Source organism: Panulirus ornatus, chromosome 65 (genome assembly GCF_036320965.1).
Source record: "Panulirus ornatus isolate Po-2019 chromosome 65, ASM3632096v1, whole genome shotgun sequence".
Lineage (NCBI taxonomy): Eukaryota > Metazoa > Arthropoda > Malacostraca > Decapoda > Palinuridae > Panulirus > Panulirus ornatus.
In genome coordinates, this window is record NC_092288.1 from 10,087,934 (window position 1) to 10,106,696 (window position 18,763).

The following is an 18,763-nucleotide window of genomic DNA, read 5'->3' on the forward strand; positions in this document are numbered from 1 at the left end:
TTTTCAGCTTGTTCGGATTAGCTGAAATAATCTGCCCTTTCACAGTGATTCTATCTCTTCAAGAAATAGCAGCTAACACGTCAATCTAGGATGTTTTACATGTATATCATCATTGTATAATGACCTTATATATATATATATATATATATATATATATATATATATATATATATATATATATTTTTTTTTTTATACCTCGTCGCTGTCTCCCGCGGTTGCGAGGTAGCGCAAGGAAACAGACGAAAGAAATGGCCCAACCCCCCCCCATACACATGTACATACACACACACACACACATATATATATATATATATATATATATATATATATATATATATATATATATATATATATATATATATATATATATGAAAGTTTTTCGAGTAATGCAGAAAAACTTGAAAGATGCGTCAGTGAAGTCAAGTAGACTGTTGACCGAGACAGTGTGTGGTAGCTAGACTGGAGCAACGGTCATGCTAGGCTCCGAAAGGAATGCCTCAAGGGCTTGGGTGCAGGGTTAGGAGGACGCTCCACAACTTCCTGGACCATTTTCTCGGTCAAGGTGAACCGCTGGTCAACGACACAATAACGGGCCTCCGAGCTTCCTGTCATTCTGACCCTTATACCTAGCGTAGACGGCACGATAAGGCGAGTCTCATCCACGACCCACTGTCACATCGGGGATGTTAATCATGAATTAACGAGTGTAAATGATGGTCATTTCATTGTTAATGTATAGGAAGAGGGTATTGTAATGTCTTCATAAAGTAGTGAGTTGTGGTTGTAAGAAATGTGAAGTTAATTCCAAATTATCCTTTCTTAGCCAGCTTTTAGACGCAACAAGAAGAATGTATAGCTTATGAAGAAAAATGAAAAGAACAAAGTCCATTTGAATATATAACCTCGATTGTATGCATAAAATCTTACAATCTTGCTTAGCTGATCAAAGCGGGTTATCAGTATAACAATGCTCCACATTTACCTCGCGTAACAAAAATAATTTTTTGATGTTAATATTGTACATTTGTTAATATTCGAACGATAGCTTATTCTCTGTATGTACATCCGGGGAATATACAGAATATATAATATCGGCGGAACTTTTAGACCCACGAATCTTGTGAAGAGAAAAGTTGAAATGATCTGTTGCTGCAGAACTGAAAGAAACATTTCACTGGTGTAGAGAAAGACTTGGCATATCAACGATAAGTTACGAGCTAGCAACTCCCTCGTACATCGTAGAAGTCCCCGAGCTAGGAACCTACCGGTTTCCATGGTGACTTCACTGCTTGCAGTTGTTTTATTGCCTTTCCGTTGTTACACCTGACATCTTTCTCTTGTAGACGTATGTGAGTGTTGAAGACACTAAGAGCTTCTATAAGTTTTGCTTCAGTTAAGTGAATTAGTGCCAGACGTGTGTCACGCAAGGAGTTTGGTATTAATGTGGAAAGTTTAGGAGTGAACGCCATAGGTGTTATGATATGGAATTTAGTGCAATGGACGAACAAAACTTGTAAATAAGAGTGTTGGGGTGAGTGTAGTGGAAGGTTGTCGGGTGTGGCGTGTCGGAGAATTGAGTGTAGCCGGCGTGCGGATAGTGGACGAGCCATAATGGCGGTAGTGACTTGGGCTGCCACGCTGGCAAACTCTCACAGATATCTCTCTCTCTCTGCTGGATATTATGATGTTCGGCTACGTGACGAATGCACCGTTAATGAGCTCGAATCTGCTCTCTGATCAGGACACACACACACACACACACACATTCGCGGTGTGGTGGTTAGCGTTACTAACCGTCACTGTTACAAACGCTGCCTAGGATTAAACCTGCATAATAGGTTCGAATCCCAGTCGCGGCAGCTGGTCCACAGTTCACCCAGTTGTTCCTCTTCCCTAGGAGTTGGTCAGTAAAATGGGTACTTATCATAGGCTAAGGTGTGAGTTTATACTTACATAGGAGTAAAGGCATGGCACAATTATTCAAGGGTAAGAAGCCGGGGCCACACGAGTGTAAAACTCTCCCCGTAAAATAGAACTAGTAATGAAGTTTCATAATAAACGTATTTAGGTGAAGTTTGACATAATAAAACCGTAAATGGGTTTTTGCCTGATGACATGTTTTTAACTGTCAAGAGTCAGTTTGAAGAATCTACCTACACAACGTACTGCCAAGGTCTCGTTCTTGTGTTCTTTAAGCCCGTGGCAAGGTGAGGTCCGGGTGAGTTTCGAATAAATTCCCGTGAGTTTCGACGGAGTATGGGAGCAGTGCTTTATTTGATCAAGGGGTTGGTTTTGTATCATCTTTCCAGTCATAAAGGATTCTGGAGGACCATGCTCTACTCTGCTCAAACTTTGAAACTATCCTGAAGATGTTTAAAACCCGCGATTTGGACCATCTTATTTGGAGTTCGATCAGCTCACGCGAAAAGAAATAAATGAGCAGAGACGTATTCTTGTGAGCTCACCTCAGTGGCCCTGCTCCACATCCACCACAACAAAGCATACCAGCCTGGAGAGAGTGGTGGATATTTTTTTTTGTAAATGGAGAATGGAGTTGGAACGTGCGCGCTCAGCCTTAAAATGTTGGTGTACATGATCCTACTTAAACTGTCCCGATATTCCTAATATTTTTCTCTAAAATCATTTCGATATTGCTTAAGCCGGGGAACTACTCTTCCCCAATGGATTCCCAGAGGGATGTTGCTTGTGGATTTCACTTGCAAGGCAGGTAAGTGGTCCCCGAACCTCCAGCCACATAAATAAGCTAAACGAAATCTCGAACACAAGACTAACCCACTTCAGTTTTGCTGACATCATTAATGTCACCTCTATGTATTAATAATACACTCATTTAGTCGGTCATGTATTGGATACCTGAGAAAGGTCAGGTCTTGTCATGTCTGCCGTCAAAACAAAATCTTCATCAGATGTTCCCCTAAAACAGGTGGGCGTCATCAGAGAGATTCGGTTAAATGATGGATCCCAGATTTATTCTGCAAAAACGTACCCTTGTCCTGGATTACAGGTACCAACATTTGGAGCTTTTGTAACTAGACTTTATCACCAAAGCAGAGAGGCTTAGGTCACTCAGAGATGTAGCTGCCCCCCAAATCCTCATTCTTGGGCCAATGTCAGAATAGCTCAGACGATGTACACCGCTTACATCCGTTCTATGGGTGATCATGCTGCGCCTCTGCTTAATCTAACGCATTAGAGAAGGCTTGAAAACCTTGAGAAGACAGAAAATGAAGTTGAGACATTATTCTTGGCTGCCCTAAGACAGCAAAGATTCTAAACTTGAGAAAAGAGCCTGGTCTCCTTGGTATTAGAGATAGAACACCTAAAATCAATCCGCTTACTGGGATCCGAATGCTCAGGCAAACGTTTACATCCCAGTCCACGAAAACAAGCCTTCCAGACCCCTTTCAGGTGGGAGACATCTATCCAAATGGTTTACTAAAAAAAAACTGCGAACAGGCTGAGCATGTACGCTGTTCATGAACATACCATGGAGACAACAGTTGCACTACCCTGGCCCATGGGAGAGTAACCTCTCTGATATACAACAGTACGCACATTCCTCCCAGAAGCTCTCCTCATTTCACAACCTGAGATAACACTTAGATAAAAGCGATGACGTTCGTTACCAGACTGGAACCATGAATACTGAACTATATATTCAGATGGTTCCCTACAACAAGCCACTGGTGCTGATGGTTGGGCTTTGTGTTGCAACATGTACTCACGTCTTTTTTTTTTCTTTTCTTTTTTACGATAAACTATGACTCAGGGTCAGTAATTGGGCATCCACACTCCAAACGGAATTATTCGCTTATCCTCATGGCCCTTCAGTGTGTTGAACATTCAGAATGTGACAGCCTCGCTGAAAGTGATGACTTTATCATAAACTCGTTTCACTATGTAATATGCTCGTGTCCGGGCACGACAGAGGTATAACAAAGTGACCCAAACTGGGATTAAAGTCCACTTTCTCAGGGTTAAATCCCATACTGGGCTCAGAATGCACGATAAAGCTGATGGACTTTAGTCAGTACTTCTGCCTTGAAGGATAAAGTTGAATACCCACACTTGGTTTATAATGCGAGTTGCCCAAGGTAAAAACCTTCGTTCGGAAAGAACATGAACAAAATCTTTTAAACTTAAGAATTGAAATTAACACAAGCAGGTCCACCTACCAGCTTAGTATCATGCATGACGTACCACACACACACACACACACACACACACACACACACACACAGAGAGAGAGAGAGAGAGAGAGAGAGAGAGAGAGAGAGAGAGAGAGAGAGAGAGAGAGAGAGAGAGGCGCCTTGATGTTATTGTCGCTCGACGTGATTGGGCTACAGATATATTCATGGGGAATTTATCCTTCTTGGTGTTATCAGACGAAATGTAAACTTTGCCAACAAAGCTGTTTTGCCACACCTTGCAACGCTATGTACTTGACTTGCAAAATCAGGGAGTTCAGAGATGATTCCTACCAAACATTGCAAGATACATGTGCAAACATTTCATCCACAACAAGGTTTGCATCTCGAATATTCGAGAATGATCATGACTCTGCATACTGAAACTGGTTCTTTTGTTATTTGACTTGATATGTGAACCAATCATTCTTTGTTTTCAGCTGTTGAAAACTTTACCTATTATGTAAATTGCCGAATAGTGATGCATAAGCAACACGTTAACACTTTTCTTACCGATATGTATTTCATTCGTTGGGGCCGGCAGTCTCTGGACTTTTATATAGTGCACTCTGTATCCTCTTTTACGCCACAGCCCACAAGATGGGTAGGAGTGGTAGGAGTGCACAGTAAAATGACAGCTTTCGCGGGAAAAAATCAAATCACATAAATGAGTTCAACCTTGCCTAGAAGACTCTCTCTCTCTCTCTCTCTCTCTCTCTCTCTCTCTCTCTCTCTCTCTCTCTCTCTCTCTCTCTCTCTCAACAGGTGGTAGACAGCCACCAAACAAGGATCTATTGTCAATACAACTCGCCTAAGTATCTAGAGGGTTAGTGACGGCTGCACAGTGAGCCAGCACTTCTGTGGCTGTCAAGTGTCAGTCCTTCGGCCCAGGCAGCTGTCTTTTCTTTTTTGCCTCACACACACACAAACATGTGGACTGTTGGTATTCAAGTCCACAAACATACAATCACTCCATCTCATACAGTACCAATGACCACGCGAAATTGGCAAGATTCGTTCACTATACTTTCTTGCGGCGGTGAGGGTTAATCATTTAACTCTTCCTTATGGCAAAATCTCGTACGTACGCGTTCCCTTAAAATCTCGTAAGTACGTATTCTAAAAAAAAAAAAAAAAAATCGTAAGGCTTTAAGTTAAGTACATACTCTCCCAAGATCTCGTTAAGTACGTATTTTAAAAAGTCTCGTCGTAAGTAACCGTTAAGTACATATCCTATCAAAATCCCCAGGTAATTACTCGTAAGAAATATGGGCTGACCCCGCTAGTATCGCATTAATCAAACTCAATAAGCCATTAAAAGTTCATCCTCTCCGTCACCTGAGAGTCCAGCTGATGAGGAATGACCAACCAATGGCGAGCGCACTTGTGGCTAATCATTTCACCATCTGTGAAGATGCAGCTCCAACTATTGGCCCAATTAGCCAGCCAAACAAATATATATATATATATATATATATATATATATATATATATATTTCATATCATTTGTGTGTTTTACTCATATTATGATCTATATCTGTAACTTCTTATAGTTACGATCATTCAACAATATATATATATATATATATATATATATATATATATATATATATATATATATATATAAATAAGTACATACATGGGGTCAACAACACTCACGAATATTCGCAATGCAGCCTATCTTAACCTAAAATCAGTGATGTAATGTTCCCGTTTTTTTTTTTTTTCGTTTCAGTAATAATGGAAAATGTCGGAAACTCATCTCTTACGTATTTAATAAACTGGTAGACCTGGCAGTGCAGTCAAACTACTAGATGAGAGAGATACCATCTGATTCAGGGTAATGTTAATACATTTCGGAACCAAGATTCTATAATAATTGTTCCAGAGGTGATAGAGATTGCTGCTTCAGTATACCAACCACTCCAAATTATATACATACGGTATGTCGTCGGTTTCCGATGTCAGTTATTGTCGGTAAGGCACGAGAAACATATGTTGTCAGTTACTGTTGGTAAGGCGTGAGAAACATGTGTTGTCAGTTACTGTTGGTAAGACATGAGAAACCTGCTGCAGTTATTGTCGGTAAAGCATGAGAAACATCTGTTGTCAGTAAAGCATGAAAAACATCTGTTGTCAGTAAAGCATGAGAAACATCTGTTGTCAGTAAAGCATGAGAAACATCTGTTGTCAGTAAAGCATGAGAGACATTTGTTGTCATTCTTTGTTGGTAAAGCATGAGAAACGTCTGTCATTGTAAGTGAGGCATGAGAAACCTGTTGTCAGTTATCGTTGGTAAAGCATGAGAAACGTCTGTTGTCAGTTATTGTTGTTAAGGCATGAGAAACATATGTTGTCAGTTATCGTTGGTAAAGCATGAGAAACGTCTGTTGTTAAGGCATGAGAAACATATGTTGTCAGTTATCGTTGGTAAAGCATGAGAAACGTCTGTTGTCAGTTATTGTTGTTAAGGCATGAGAAACATATGTTGTCAGTTATCGTTGGTAAAGCATGAGAAACGTCTGTTGTCAGTTATTGTTGTTAAGGCATGAGAAACATATGTTGTCAGTTATCGTTGGTAATGCATGAGAAACATGTTGTCAGTTATTGTTGGGAAGGCATGTGAAACAAGTTTTACCAGTGACTGTACAAGATATCATAATATACGAACCGTTCCTCAACGGCCGCAAAATGAAGACACTGGAAAGAAAATCCCTTTTAGATACAAGAACAGTTGAGGAAAATGTCGTCACTATTCACGGCGTATTATGTAATCACTATATCTGATAAGAGCAACATGGGCTAACTATTCATTATCAAGTTTCAAAAAGATACATCTGCGTACTTAAAAGAGTTGTCGTGACGTCTTAAAAGTGTTATGATTCAACTTAACTTTCATACTTAATGAAAGTCACCTTACAGAAGTAGACGAAAATACAATGTCCCCCGTCTGTCGCTATCACACACTTGTCCTCTGTAGTACACACACACACACACACACTTGTGGGACGGGTCCCTGTACACCTCTCGTACACAGCAGTAACTAAACATCAACCAACACGGTTGAAAAGGGAGGAAGATGTTACTTGCCCTTTAAAAACGATAGAAGGCAAGTGGCTAAATCACGTGTGGAAACAGATGTTGGATGTCTGGGGCCCCACCACCATCGCAGCTGTTCTCAATATAAAAAAAAGAATGATAGTAATGTAAGCTCCAATACTACATGAACATCGGAGTGTCTGTGGACGTGATACCGGTTTATGATTTCTAAAGTTTCGGTAACCGTGACATAAGTTTACTCGAAATATTGCGATACTCGCTTCTGTTAAGTTTATCGTTAAGTATTTAGATTTTAGATTTTGGATAGTTTACGGTACGACGGAAGACAGCGGTGACAAGATTTTAAATTTTGGACAAGGCGGCTTTACGATAATCCGGAAAACAATGGAGGCAGATTGTTCCCACCGAAGTGGGAAACAAGTCGAGAAATCTCGCGTCAACACGCCCCTCATTTTCGAGTTGCAAAAATCTTTTTTTTTCCCATTTGCAATGATATACAAATACAACTGGTTAGAACTCACTCTTCAAAAGCATCTCATCGAAAACCGCATAAAACGCACTAAAAGATCAATACAAAAACTATAATCGACAAACACACTAATTACGATTTAAAAGGAGATTTTATATATATATATATATATATATATATATATATATATATATATATATATATATATATACATTATACAGTCATTACAATCAAAAGGGAGAACAAAAATAGAATGCACAAATGAGAAACGTGGCAAGGGTGCTCACGTCACAAGGTACACATGACGACATATCGGGTGAACCAATGAACGAGCAGGAGTCTCGCTCCCTGGCTGTTGTACTAACGTTTCTGAAACTCGACACCTCCCTCGCCGTCCCGTATAGTGCCACATCACCACGATCCAAGGGGCAGACCGTGTACTACGTCACGTGAATCGTATTATGGTATGCCACATCAGCTGAATCGCGTCGTAACCTCACGCGCGTCACCTGTGGTGCCACATCACCTGAATCCATCAATTATCGCATCATGATTTCTTAACGTGTTTATCACGTTCAGGTCTTCGACGCTGTGACAGACCATGGGAGAACACACTATCGTGCGGTTGGAGTGTACCGACCATGGTCAACGAGCTACACCCTGACTAGGACATCCCTACCACATACGCTTCATGATTGTCATCCGCCTCATGCACAGCCACACTCACACACACACACTACACACTTCTTTTTTTTTTTACGTACAACGCGATGTAATATATGGATGTACTTTCACATACAAGTATACAGCCATCACACACACACACACACACACACACACACACACACACATTACATGACAGTGAGAGACTGAGTGTGAACGAATGGGGCCTTTGTTGTCTTTTCTTGCGCTACCTCGCACACATGAGGGGGGAGGGGGTTGTTATTTCATGTGTGGCGAGGTTGCGATGGGAATGAATAAAGGCAGACTATCAATTAAGTACATGTGTATATATGTATATGTCTGTGTGTGTATATATATATATATATATATATATATATATATATATATATATATATATATATATATATATATATATATATATATATATATATGTATATACGTTGAGATGTATATGTATGTATATTTGCGTGTGTGTACGTGTATGTATATACATGTGTATGTGGGTGGGTTGGGCCATTCTCTCGTCTGTTTCCTTGCGCTACCTCGCTAACGCGAGAGACAGCGACAAAGCAAAATATAGAATATATATGTGTGCGTGTGTGTGTGTGTATTTCATTTTTGGGAATGATGAAGGCTATATCCCTTAAGTCACGTCACAAAAGGAAAGATTTCTTACGTATTCTTTCCTCAAAGCAGAATTATTCGGTATTCAACGTTTCATTTCCCCGTGTACCCGGCAACAGACACCACTCTCATATTTCACCTCCTGCCATGAAGGATGATACCCACAGAAATTCAAAGACAGGAGGAGATTCCTTAGGTAAGAGTGTTATCATCCACACTTGTCTGACCAGGACAACATTAGGATAAATATTTTTAGGCTAGGTTAGGTTTAGTTAACCCCCCCCCTCCCCCTTCCATCCTCAGGAATGTTCTAGTCTTTGTTAAGCTTCTGTACTCGTTCAACAAATCTTATCTTTAGAAAAAAAAAATAGGTATCTTAACGATTACTTAGTGAAAAACTTTGGCCCACGGTTAAGAATCGACAAATATCATTTTTGCGCTTTTAAACAGGTCATGCTGACTTGGGTAAGTAAACGTTCCAATAACACTTCACTCCTGGCGGTGTTTACAGTGTTGTCAGAAGGGTGGGTGGTGGTGGAGTGCAACTCACCGTGACTTAACTACACACACACACAACAACGGTCGGTCATGTTAGGTCCGTCATTGTTGACATGGCGTCCTTGGATTACCCTCTCTCTCTCTCTCTCTCTCTCTCTCTCTCTCTCTCTCTCTCTCTCTCTCTCTCTCTCTCTCTCTCTCTCTCTCTCTCTCTTCTGTTCTCTCTCTCTCTCTCTCTCTCTCTCTCTCTCTCTCTCTCTCTCTCTCTCTCTCTCTCTCTCTCTCTCTCTTTCTCTATTCACTGTAATTCTGACCTTATGTTATGAACACCATCGACTCGAGACTTACGGGGATGAGAAAAGACGCTCGGGTTTCACAACGCACGGACACACAGAAAGCGCCAAGATAAGATGAGGGAACACGTTCACTTTCAACACAGAATATAACTAGATACCACTTTAATATTATACGAGGTAGAATATAAGGGCTTCACTGATGAAGATAATCTTAATGTATGGGGAGAGCAGAACGTCTCGGCAGGCAAATAGTCTGCTATTGGATTTTACACTAAAACTCCTCCTCAAGCGACACATCGTCCATTTCGAAGAAACACCTCGTACTCGAAGTCACTTTCGAATGTGCTGCTCACCCCAGGAAACATGTCACAACCTTTCTCTGTACGTCCGAGAGCCAGTCATATTCCTACTAAAGGTACTTCTGCCATGGCCCTCATACACAGTAAGGCAAAAGTCACCATGTACCCACACTATAAACGACAACATCTCCATATTCTTAGTAGTATTGTTACAACAGATGGCCTTCGTGACTTGCAACGTACAGCGACCAACCTAACCCCCCCCCCTAATCCTTCCCTCCACCCTCTCATTTTCCTCTCCCTCCCTTCCTTCCTCACTCTGTTCTGCGCGATGTCTTCGAAGGATAGGACAATTCCAAAGGCCATTTGGCCACCAGGGTCGACAGATCTTACACCCGTCAGATTACCATCTGTGGGGAGCGGTGAAAGGCGCAGTCGAAAGAGACAATAATGCTTACGCTCTCCATAAACGGAAGGAGGATATCGTAAATTCCAACGAACATCTCTGCGATTGATTTGTTGCATGCCTTGGCAAACATGATAAGACTACGTGTAAATAGATACGTGTCTTCAGGCACGTGGGCGCCATTTCCAACATTTTCTTGTAACTTCAGTGTATACAGATGTCTTCATCGTCTACGGTAGGTGCGCGGTGACTTATGGCTCACCCTGCATATTACAGGTCTCCACTATCAGATTAACCCTTACCAGATCATCTGGACAAGCCTGCAGTCTTGCATACTTTACATCCTCGTCATAATGAACCTCAAAAGCCACCAGCAGGATCATCCTAAAACAAATCCTCCTCAAAGATCCTTAACTTGTCAATGAAGTACAGGACCCTAAAACTTTTTTTTTTCTTAAAGATCCTTACATCATCAGTGAAGCACATGACCCTAAAAATATTCATATTGTCTTTTTTTCTGGGACCTCAGGAGTTACAGGGAAGTACGAACATGTCTGACACGCGATCCACAAAAGAGGAACGGACGGATATATCTCCTACCTTTCTGTCCTCCACTCCAGGCGGCCGATACACGCTCGAGTCACACGAGATTTAGAAATGAAATATACCTCCTTCTCCCCGAAGTCGCTCACACAGACAACAACATGAGGGTAACTATGACAAGTGAAAATTGAAAATAATCGCCTGATACGCCTGTCATAAAAAGAAGTTATCAACTGAGTTAATCTTATCGTGACATTGGCCTTATCAGCGATACTTCCTTATCGACTGGGGAGGTTACAGAACGACGACGAGATGCAGACTCTTGAAGCCACGCCGTGGGTGAGGCGGCTCACTCATGGTACACTCAGAACAGCAAAGAATAAAAATCTACTCCAAGTGATCTGGCTAGTAGTGCCTGGGAGTCGCACCTACAGAAATCATCAGACGCTTATCTCTTTTCATACAGCGACCGACATGACTCTTAAGTTTACACATATCGTAGTCACACAGTACGTGAGAGGCAGGGCCATCATCGTCAGACCGATGGGGAAAGATGTTCTCACACCATTCCTCCTCAGCTCCTGTAGTCTTCAGGTGACCTGCCGGGGTCTTCTAGCGATGACGTCCATCGCCGTCTTATTATCTGTCCTCTGTGGCCTTCCAAGATATCATCGAGATGGTGTACGCGGATTCAGGGACCTTGCCCTCTACCGTGACACATGGGTCATGAATAACCTGATCGTAGTATCGCTCTCTGAGACGTAGTTCCTCCTCCTCCCCCCCCCCCCCCCACACACACACGGGCGCCCGTGGTGTCGTGGTTATCAACTGACCATGAGCCAGAACGGGCGAAGCAGTCGGCCGAGGTGTTCATCCACCCCTCCAGGGCTGATCGATAATTGGGTACCTGGCTGAGGCTGTTTTGTGTGTGTGTGTGTGTGTGTGTGTGTGTGTGAGAGAGAGCGTTCACATAATAGGGGTCAAGACGTGGTTAGCTATATGCAAGGTTGAGGCTGGGCAATATGAGTGTAAAACACTCCCCGTAACACAAATACTACTCACAAACAGTAATCTCTCCATCCTCAAAAAACTAACTTTCGTGTATTATAAATCTACCCCCACCTGCAAATGCTGAAATCTACCAAGAAGCAAAAACTAGGAATCCACTCAAAAGAAGGACTTTTAAGGGCTGAGAAAATCAAGTCTGTCAACAGTAAACCACAACAGGAAAACTGCAAAGAAGTACACAAGGAAGACTGTCAAAATTGCCTTTAACTACACGGAAAAGATGTTCACGCCTTCCAAACGATGTTAAAACAGTATACAACAACAACTTGACTAGGCTGCGTATGGTGTCATAAACTGGTAAAGAAGGTGCAGAGGCGCCCAGTAAAAACAGATATTGAAGCTGAACTAGTGAGCGAGGGGAGCAGCCATAGACTAATCCACATTAGAAGAGCGAGGAGGAGACGTGATTACACATGAAAAGTTCTTCAGATGATTTGACGATGTCGGTATCCAACAACCCTTCTCAAATAAAAAAAAATAGTTAATAATAACAAATTGAAATTGAAATGAATTATTCCAATTTGTTAATGATAACAAAGGAAGAGTCAGTTAAGACGTACGTTTATGGAAAGAGGGTAACATGCAAATTGTACACCAATAAGACCTACAGGGATGAACGCAGTTACTAATGAAATCTGACGGGAAAGTTAAATCACAGAAACAGAAACAAATGATAACAAATACGTAAACCCTCTGAGGCACATTATGAAACTGCAGCTCCAGACTTCCTGAACGCATCTCATGTATCATGGCTTGTCTGCCATGATTAGAACACTGTCCTTGCACTGGCAAACCCATTAGCCTAGCCGCGGCCATGAACTCCAGGAGTCCGACAACAGAGATCTCACCGAAACTTTGAAGGCACGACAGTTAAGGAAACCTGCAACTCTAAGCTTATCGATAATTAAAGTTATGTATTTGTCATTGTCATAATATCACTCTTATCATCATCATAATGGAGGATACATATCACCAGTGTGACTATATATATTGCACTTGTCATTTTCTCAGATGTTATCGTCATTACTAGTATACATTAAGCCACATAATTGTATCACATTTTGCAATTAGGTTCTACGCTACTCGTGTGCCATGAAGGCAATATCATGTTTGCTTGACTAAAGTTAGACAGAAATGATAATTTCTTAAAGAGTGTTTTGACAGTCATGCAGTAATTAACGTCTAAGCACCACATGTTAAGCTTTCTAACCTCGCTGTACGAACGAGTGAGCAAGATGTGGACGCTAAGATGAGAGGTTGCATGATAACCCTGACACAAATATAAATCACCACAAACTTTCTTTCTACAGCTTCAGAGCAAATCAACACAGACAAAAAAAATCGTAAATCGACATTAACAAAAAAAAAAAAAGTTACGTTTAGTTCTACTGGGGAGGAGCGTATCTCATTAAACGAGGCCATCTAGGAGAGATTGTCCGTTGCAGTACAGTGGACGAATGACGTGAACCGAATACTGAATAAAGACACTGAAAGTGCTGACAGTACACATTGATTTAAAAATTTGTATGACAGCAGAGAAAGTCCAAGAGGTGAGGTCCCACGAAAGTACAACTTCCCGCCCAAACCGTGCACATAGGTTATGAAATAAGTTAAGTAATCACACACACACACACACACACACACAGCCCAAACTCTTTATGGCAGGCGTTAAATGCCTCGAGACAAAACAAGCGGCCAGTTCTCAAGACGACAGAACAAAGGACTGTTTACTTAAAAGCCGCCATCGATGGCGGCAACACAGCGCAACAGCGAAAGCTGTGCTGCAGCCGGACAGACTATCTATCTACCTTGCTTTGGGGTGAACGTGAGAATGAAGCTGACCTTATTGTGGGACGACCATGAGACTAGGAACACTTTCACGTCAATGAATTATGTGATAGATATTTCATACCACAAGACTAGTGAGCATGGGAGTGTCTTATCGTTGCTTATGTTATCGCTCCTAAATCATCAAACATTGATGGAGTTCATCTTTTCATCATTTCCACCAGTTCACGCTCTACTCTACAAATTTCATCACCCATCAGTCAATATAAGAAACCAACTAATTTTGCTTAATATATATATATATATATATATATATATATATATATTAATATCATTATTATCATTATTCTTTGTCGCTGTCTCCCGCGTTAGCGAGGTAGCGCAAGGAAACAGACGAAAGAATGGCCCAACCCACCCACATACACATGTATATACATACACGCCCACACACGCACATACATACCTATACATTTCAACGTATACATAAATATACATACACAGACATGTATACACATGTACATATTCATGCTTGATGCCTTCATCCATTCCGTCTCCACCCCGCCACACACGAAATGGCACACCCTCCCCGCGCGCGCGCAGGCGGAGTGGCGCTGTCTCTAGTTGTCATCTGTAATGCACCGAAACCACAGCTCCCTTTCCACATCCAGGCCCCACGAAACTTTCATTGGTTTACCTCAGACGCTTCACATGCCCTGGTTCAATCCATTGAGAGCACGGTAAGTTCCCAAGTGCACTTTCGTGTCATAATCACATCATCAGGGGAGACACGAGAGAAATATGTCAGTTGATATACAACGAAGAAACGTAGCTAGGATATATATATATATATATATATATATATATATATATATATATATATATATATATATATTGTACAAGTTCGTTATTTCCCGTATGAGCGAGGGAGCAGCTTGAACAGATGACCGAGTCTTACAAGTTAAAAGATCCTCATTTGGCTCTTTCTTTGGTAATAAAAAAGGGGAAGATTTCCAGCCCCTCAGCTTCCGCTCCCTATGGTCGCCTTATATGACAAGCAGGAGATACTTGGGTAGTATACTTTCTCCACTATCTCCAGTATGAAAAATGAATAAATAAATAAATAAATAAATATATATATATATATATATATATATATATATATATATATATATATATATATATATATTACATATTCGCATTTCCCGCATTAGCGAGGTAGCGTTAAGAGCAGAGGACTGAGCCTTAGAAGGAACATCCTCACTTGCCCCCCCCTCCTCTGTTCCTTCTTTTGGAAAATTAAAACGGGACCAAAGTACCTGATAGTGCAAATGTTTGAGGACAGTCTGATACAGAACATAATGAACATATTTATACAACTGTGACGCACGAATATCATCCTACTACTTTTGAAGATTATATATATATAATGTCACTGGACTTCCAAGTTCTAAGCAGGTCGGGGCCGGAGAAGCAGCGCGCCCTGACCTTCCAACATGAACGAGAGCAAGTGCAATATTTCCATGTTCATATCAAGGTCATTCTTGAATTTCTCCAGAGGTGTGTTCAGTGACAACCTTGCTAAGCTGATCAAAGAGCTGGTGCATGTCATTATGCTCCCCATAAGCCACCACCAGAACTGGGCTGGATTTCTGTACCAATTATTCATTTGCACCCGTATCCCGAAGGATATAACTGACCTCGAAATTCTCCTGTTTATCGATATCCTGCAGGAATCACTGCTTCAGTTCTAAATATCATATATCTACTAATTCAAGAAGTCGTGAGGGGATTACAATATTTCGTTTATTTCTTAAACGATCAACTGAAGATTGGAAAAGTACTATTTTCTACCTGAATACTCTCTTGTAATGTAATATTCCCTCATTCACCTTTAGAAGTATCTTGTCAGAACTGTTGGTGCACGAACTGATTTGAAAGTTCGTTGATCTTCAGCAGAAATGCGCAAACAAGGTTTAACTAAAGGTTCATGAACGCTAATTCGAGTAGTTATAATCTTACAAAATATATTAACAAACTTTCTAAATGCCATAAATCCAGACATTCAGGAAATTACATACTAAAGGGCAGTGGATAAATTTCATCATGCAACAATGACACTCCGGAAACAGTCCGCCATTAAACTGTAACCATATCCTCCAACTACGATCAGCCTTTAACCAGTGACCACTGTCCATTTATGATACCCATTGATAGCAACTCCCTTTATAATCATTTTCATGAAAGATACATACAGACCATCTTCGCTTCGGGACTGGACTAGTGTGTGGGGATGTAGGCCGCCAGCGGTATCTTGCAACTCCCCTGAGCGGGGTCGGGCCATTCATTACGCATTGTGCATTCTAATATCCAAGTGTCTCCTTTCTCGTCATTTCTGGCCTTGTAACACGATAAAAGCATCTAAAACCCATTAAATCTAACTATATACATGTCGATACACGAGTCTGTCCGTAATGTTTCTACTTTTTCATTTTATTTCCACCCGGTTAAAAATAGACGATTACACTATCCGGAAATTTAAAGAGGTAAATACACTCGCTTTGCTCCTCTCTAAGGAAATTAATATAAAAATACAAGTGGTAAGTTTACATGAACTAACAAACAATTAGGATATAAACTATGAAAAGAAAAGCAAAAGACCACAAAAATCTTACACTCTGACGAAGCCAATAGACACGGACGTGACCTCTTTCAATGCAGACGCGGTTTCCGTGATTGTACTTTGTGACGATCACCTGGTTGTCTGATCGCGGGAGTGGCATAATGGGCGGAAAATGTGTGCATGTGTGTGTGTGTGTGGGGGGGGGGTTAACTCATATTCTCCCCACTACAACTAATATCTTAGTCACAAAATCGTGTAAATAATAACTGAAGAGATGCACAACAGTAAATTTTTAACGTACCTTGAATAAATACACGTACTGCTTTCTTCTAAGTATATACTCACAGGGTAACCGTTTGCATTTTTCCAACTCCCCTTAAACAAAAAAAAAAGGGGGGGGGATTAAGCCCGTATGTCTAGCCCCTTACATAACCTGCAGGATAAGTAAAACTTGTCAGATGCAGGATGTCACCGCTGAATCAAAGCGGCATATCAAGATGAGAATGGCTTGATATTCACAGGTTACCGCAGACAACACAAAATCGATTTCTCAAGCAATTTACATTATACAGTAAGATTCTCCTGGAAATCCCCTGCCAACAAGGCAACGTTTGTTTTAACTAACGTCAACTTCTAAAACTTTCACCAAAATGTTATTCGTGTATTTACCTCTGCCAGCGTTTCTCACAAGAGCTCATCCTAAACTTAACGGACTTGTTGAGCGTCCCTGACGGGGTAGGATAATGGAACATGACACGAGGGACATTACCTCAAAAATATACAATGGAGCGTTGTGTGGCATCCTCCTCCTTTCACGACTGGGGTTCAACTGAGTGTGTCGGCCACCAACATATGCTCCCGCTCTCAACCCCGCTGGTCGAGACCAGTGCGGACAGGATTCCTAGCACACCAGCAACCAACCCTGTGACGTGGCCCCCTCCACCAAGGAACACCACTCATCCTACTGATCGGGGGACTTAGGCAAGTTGGGATGTGGGTCAGGTTAGCGACCTCGAAAACAGGAAAGAAAAGTAGGAAATGGACAAGTTCGACTAGATATCACAAGGAGTGACAAACATAGATGATAACCACATAAGGAGTGATAGTCAAAGATAACAACCACACGAGCAATGGCAACTGATAATCACACAAGGAATGACATCCACAGATAACCACTTGAGTATTGGTAACCACAGATTTTAACCACATACGGTGCAGCAACTGCAGATGACAGTCACACAGGCATTGGTTATCACATGATAAACAACACCATGCTACTATATAACAAGGTACAATAACTAACCCTGGTCTATGTCAGCCAGAAATACGGTGTGGTACGATCTTTATTCTTTCCCCATAAAACTGACAAAAAGAAACAGTGACGATTCATCATCACGGCGATTTATGGGTTACAACCATGGTGTTCAGATACAGTCTGGGAGAGTGTGGCGCGTCGACAACAACAAAAAGCGTGAGCTTCTAAGAGTCACTGTTTGGGAGACGGTTAACCTACCAGTCGCCATATACCGCTACTAAAAACGCTACTAAAAACTAGCTAGAGTCATCATATGCCGCTACATATGGCAAGCTGATCCATACTTTAATACATCAAGTACAGCGTCAATCATACTCCAGTGAAAGATCTTACTAATCCGTGTCTGTGTGTATGTGTGTGTGTGTGTGTGACTGGACGATGAATCATCAACTGCGAGACATCTGAAATAAACAGAGGTTGGTCACCACTGGCTATGACTTGGTCCCCCTACCAATGACATAAAGGGAGTCTGGTGCCCCGACCTTTTACGTCCCTCTGCTTCCTGATTTAAGCCAGAGGGATTGTTGTTCGTCAACTTCCTGAGCGTCGGATGTACAGGGCGTAACTAAAAATTTATCGTAATGACCAAGGACGGCGTAAAAACCTGGGCAAAAATGGATAGACACCTTTACACAGATGTTATTTTTGCTGACTCGTTGCAGCGGTGGATCAGATGTAATTTTGCCGATATTGTAAAATTTTGCCTTGCGCCACACCTGCGGGAAGGGAGAGAACGTTCTCCCGTTTGGGGTTTAGCCGTGTTTGCTTCGACCAACCGCTTCAGCTAGAACTCAAGATGGCGCCAGGCTTGAGCTCTTCTTCGGGCCGTTTTTTTTTATTTGGAACTTGTACCACAACAAATCTCCATTATGCAAAAAAAAAAAA

The 18,763-nt window shown here is 41.4% G+C and overlaps 2 protein-coding genes across 6 annotated transcripts in view; one reads left to right on the top strand and one right to left on the bottom strand.

Annotated features, from left to right (window-relative positions):
- LOC139746475 (charged multivesicular body protein 7-like) overlaps window positions 1-18,763 on the top strand; it is a 194,226-nt gene that overhangs the window by 131,003 nt on the left and 44,460 nt on the right. The gene's annotated exons all lie outside the window — the stretch shown is intronic.
- Papss (PAPS synthetase) overlaps window positions 1-18,763 on the bottom strand; it is a 58,401-nt gene that overhangs the window by 21,326 nt on the left and 18,312 nt on the right. The window contains exon 1 of one of the 5 annotated variants that reach the window (XM_071657740.1): window positions 17,333-17,485. The exons of 3 other annotated variants lie outside the window; for them this stretch is intronic. In XM_071657740.1, the coding sequence (XP_071513841.1) occupies window positions 17,333-17,365 (33 nt within the window). In that variant the 5' untranslated portion in view covers window positions 17,366-17,485. Of the gene's footprint in view, window positions 1-17,332; window positions 17,486-18,763 lie in introns of those variants that run through there. One more of the 5 variants, XM_071657739.1, reaches the window with a different exon arrangement.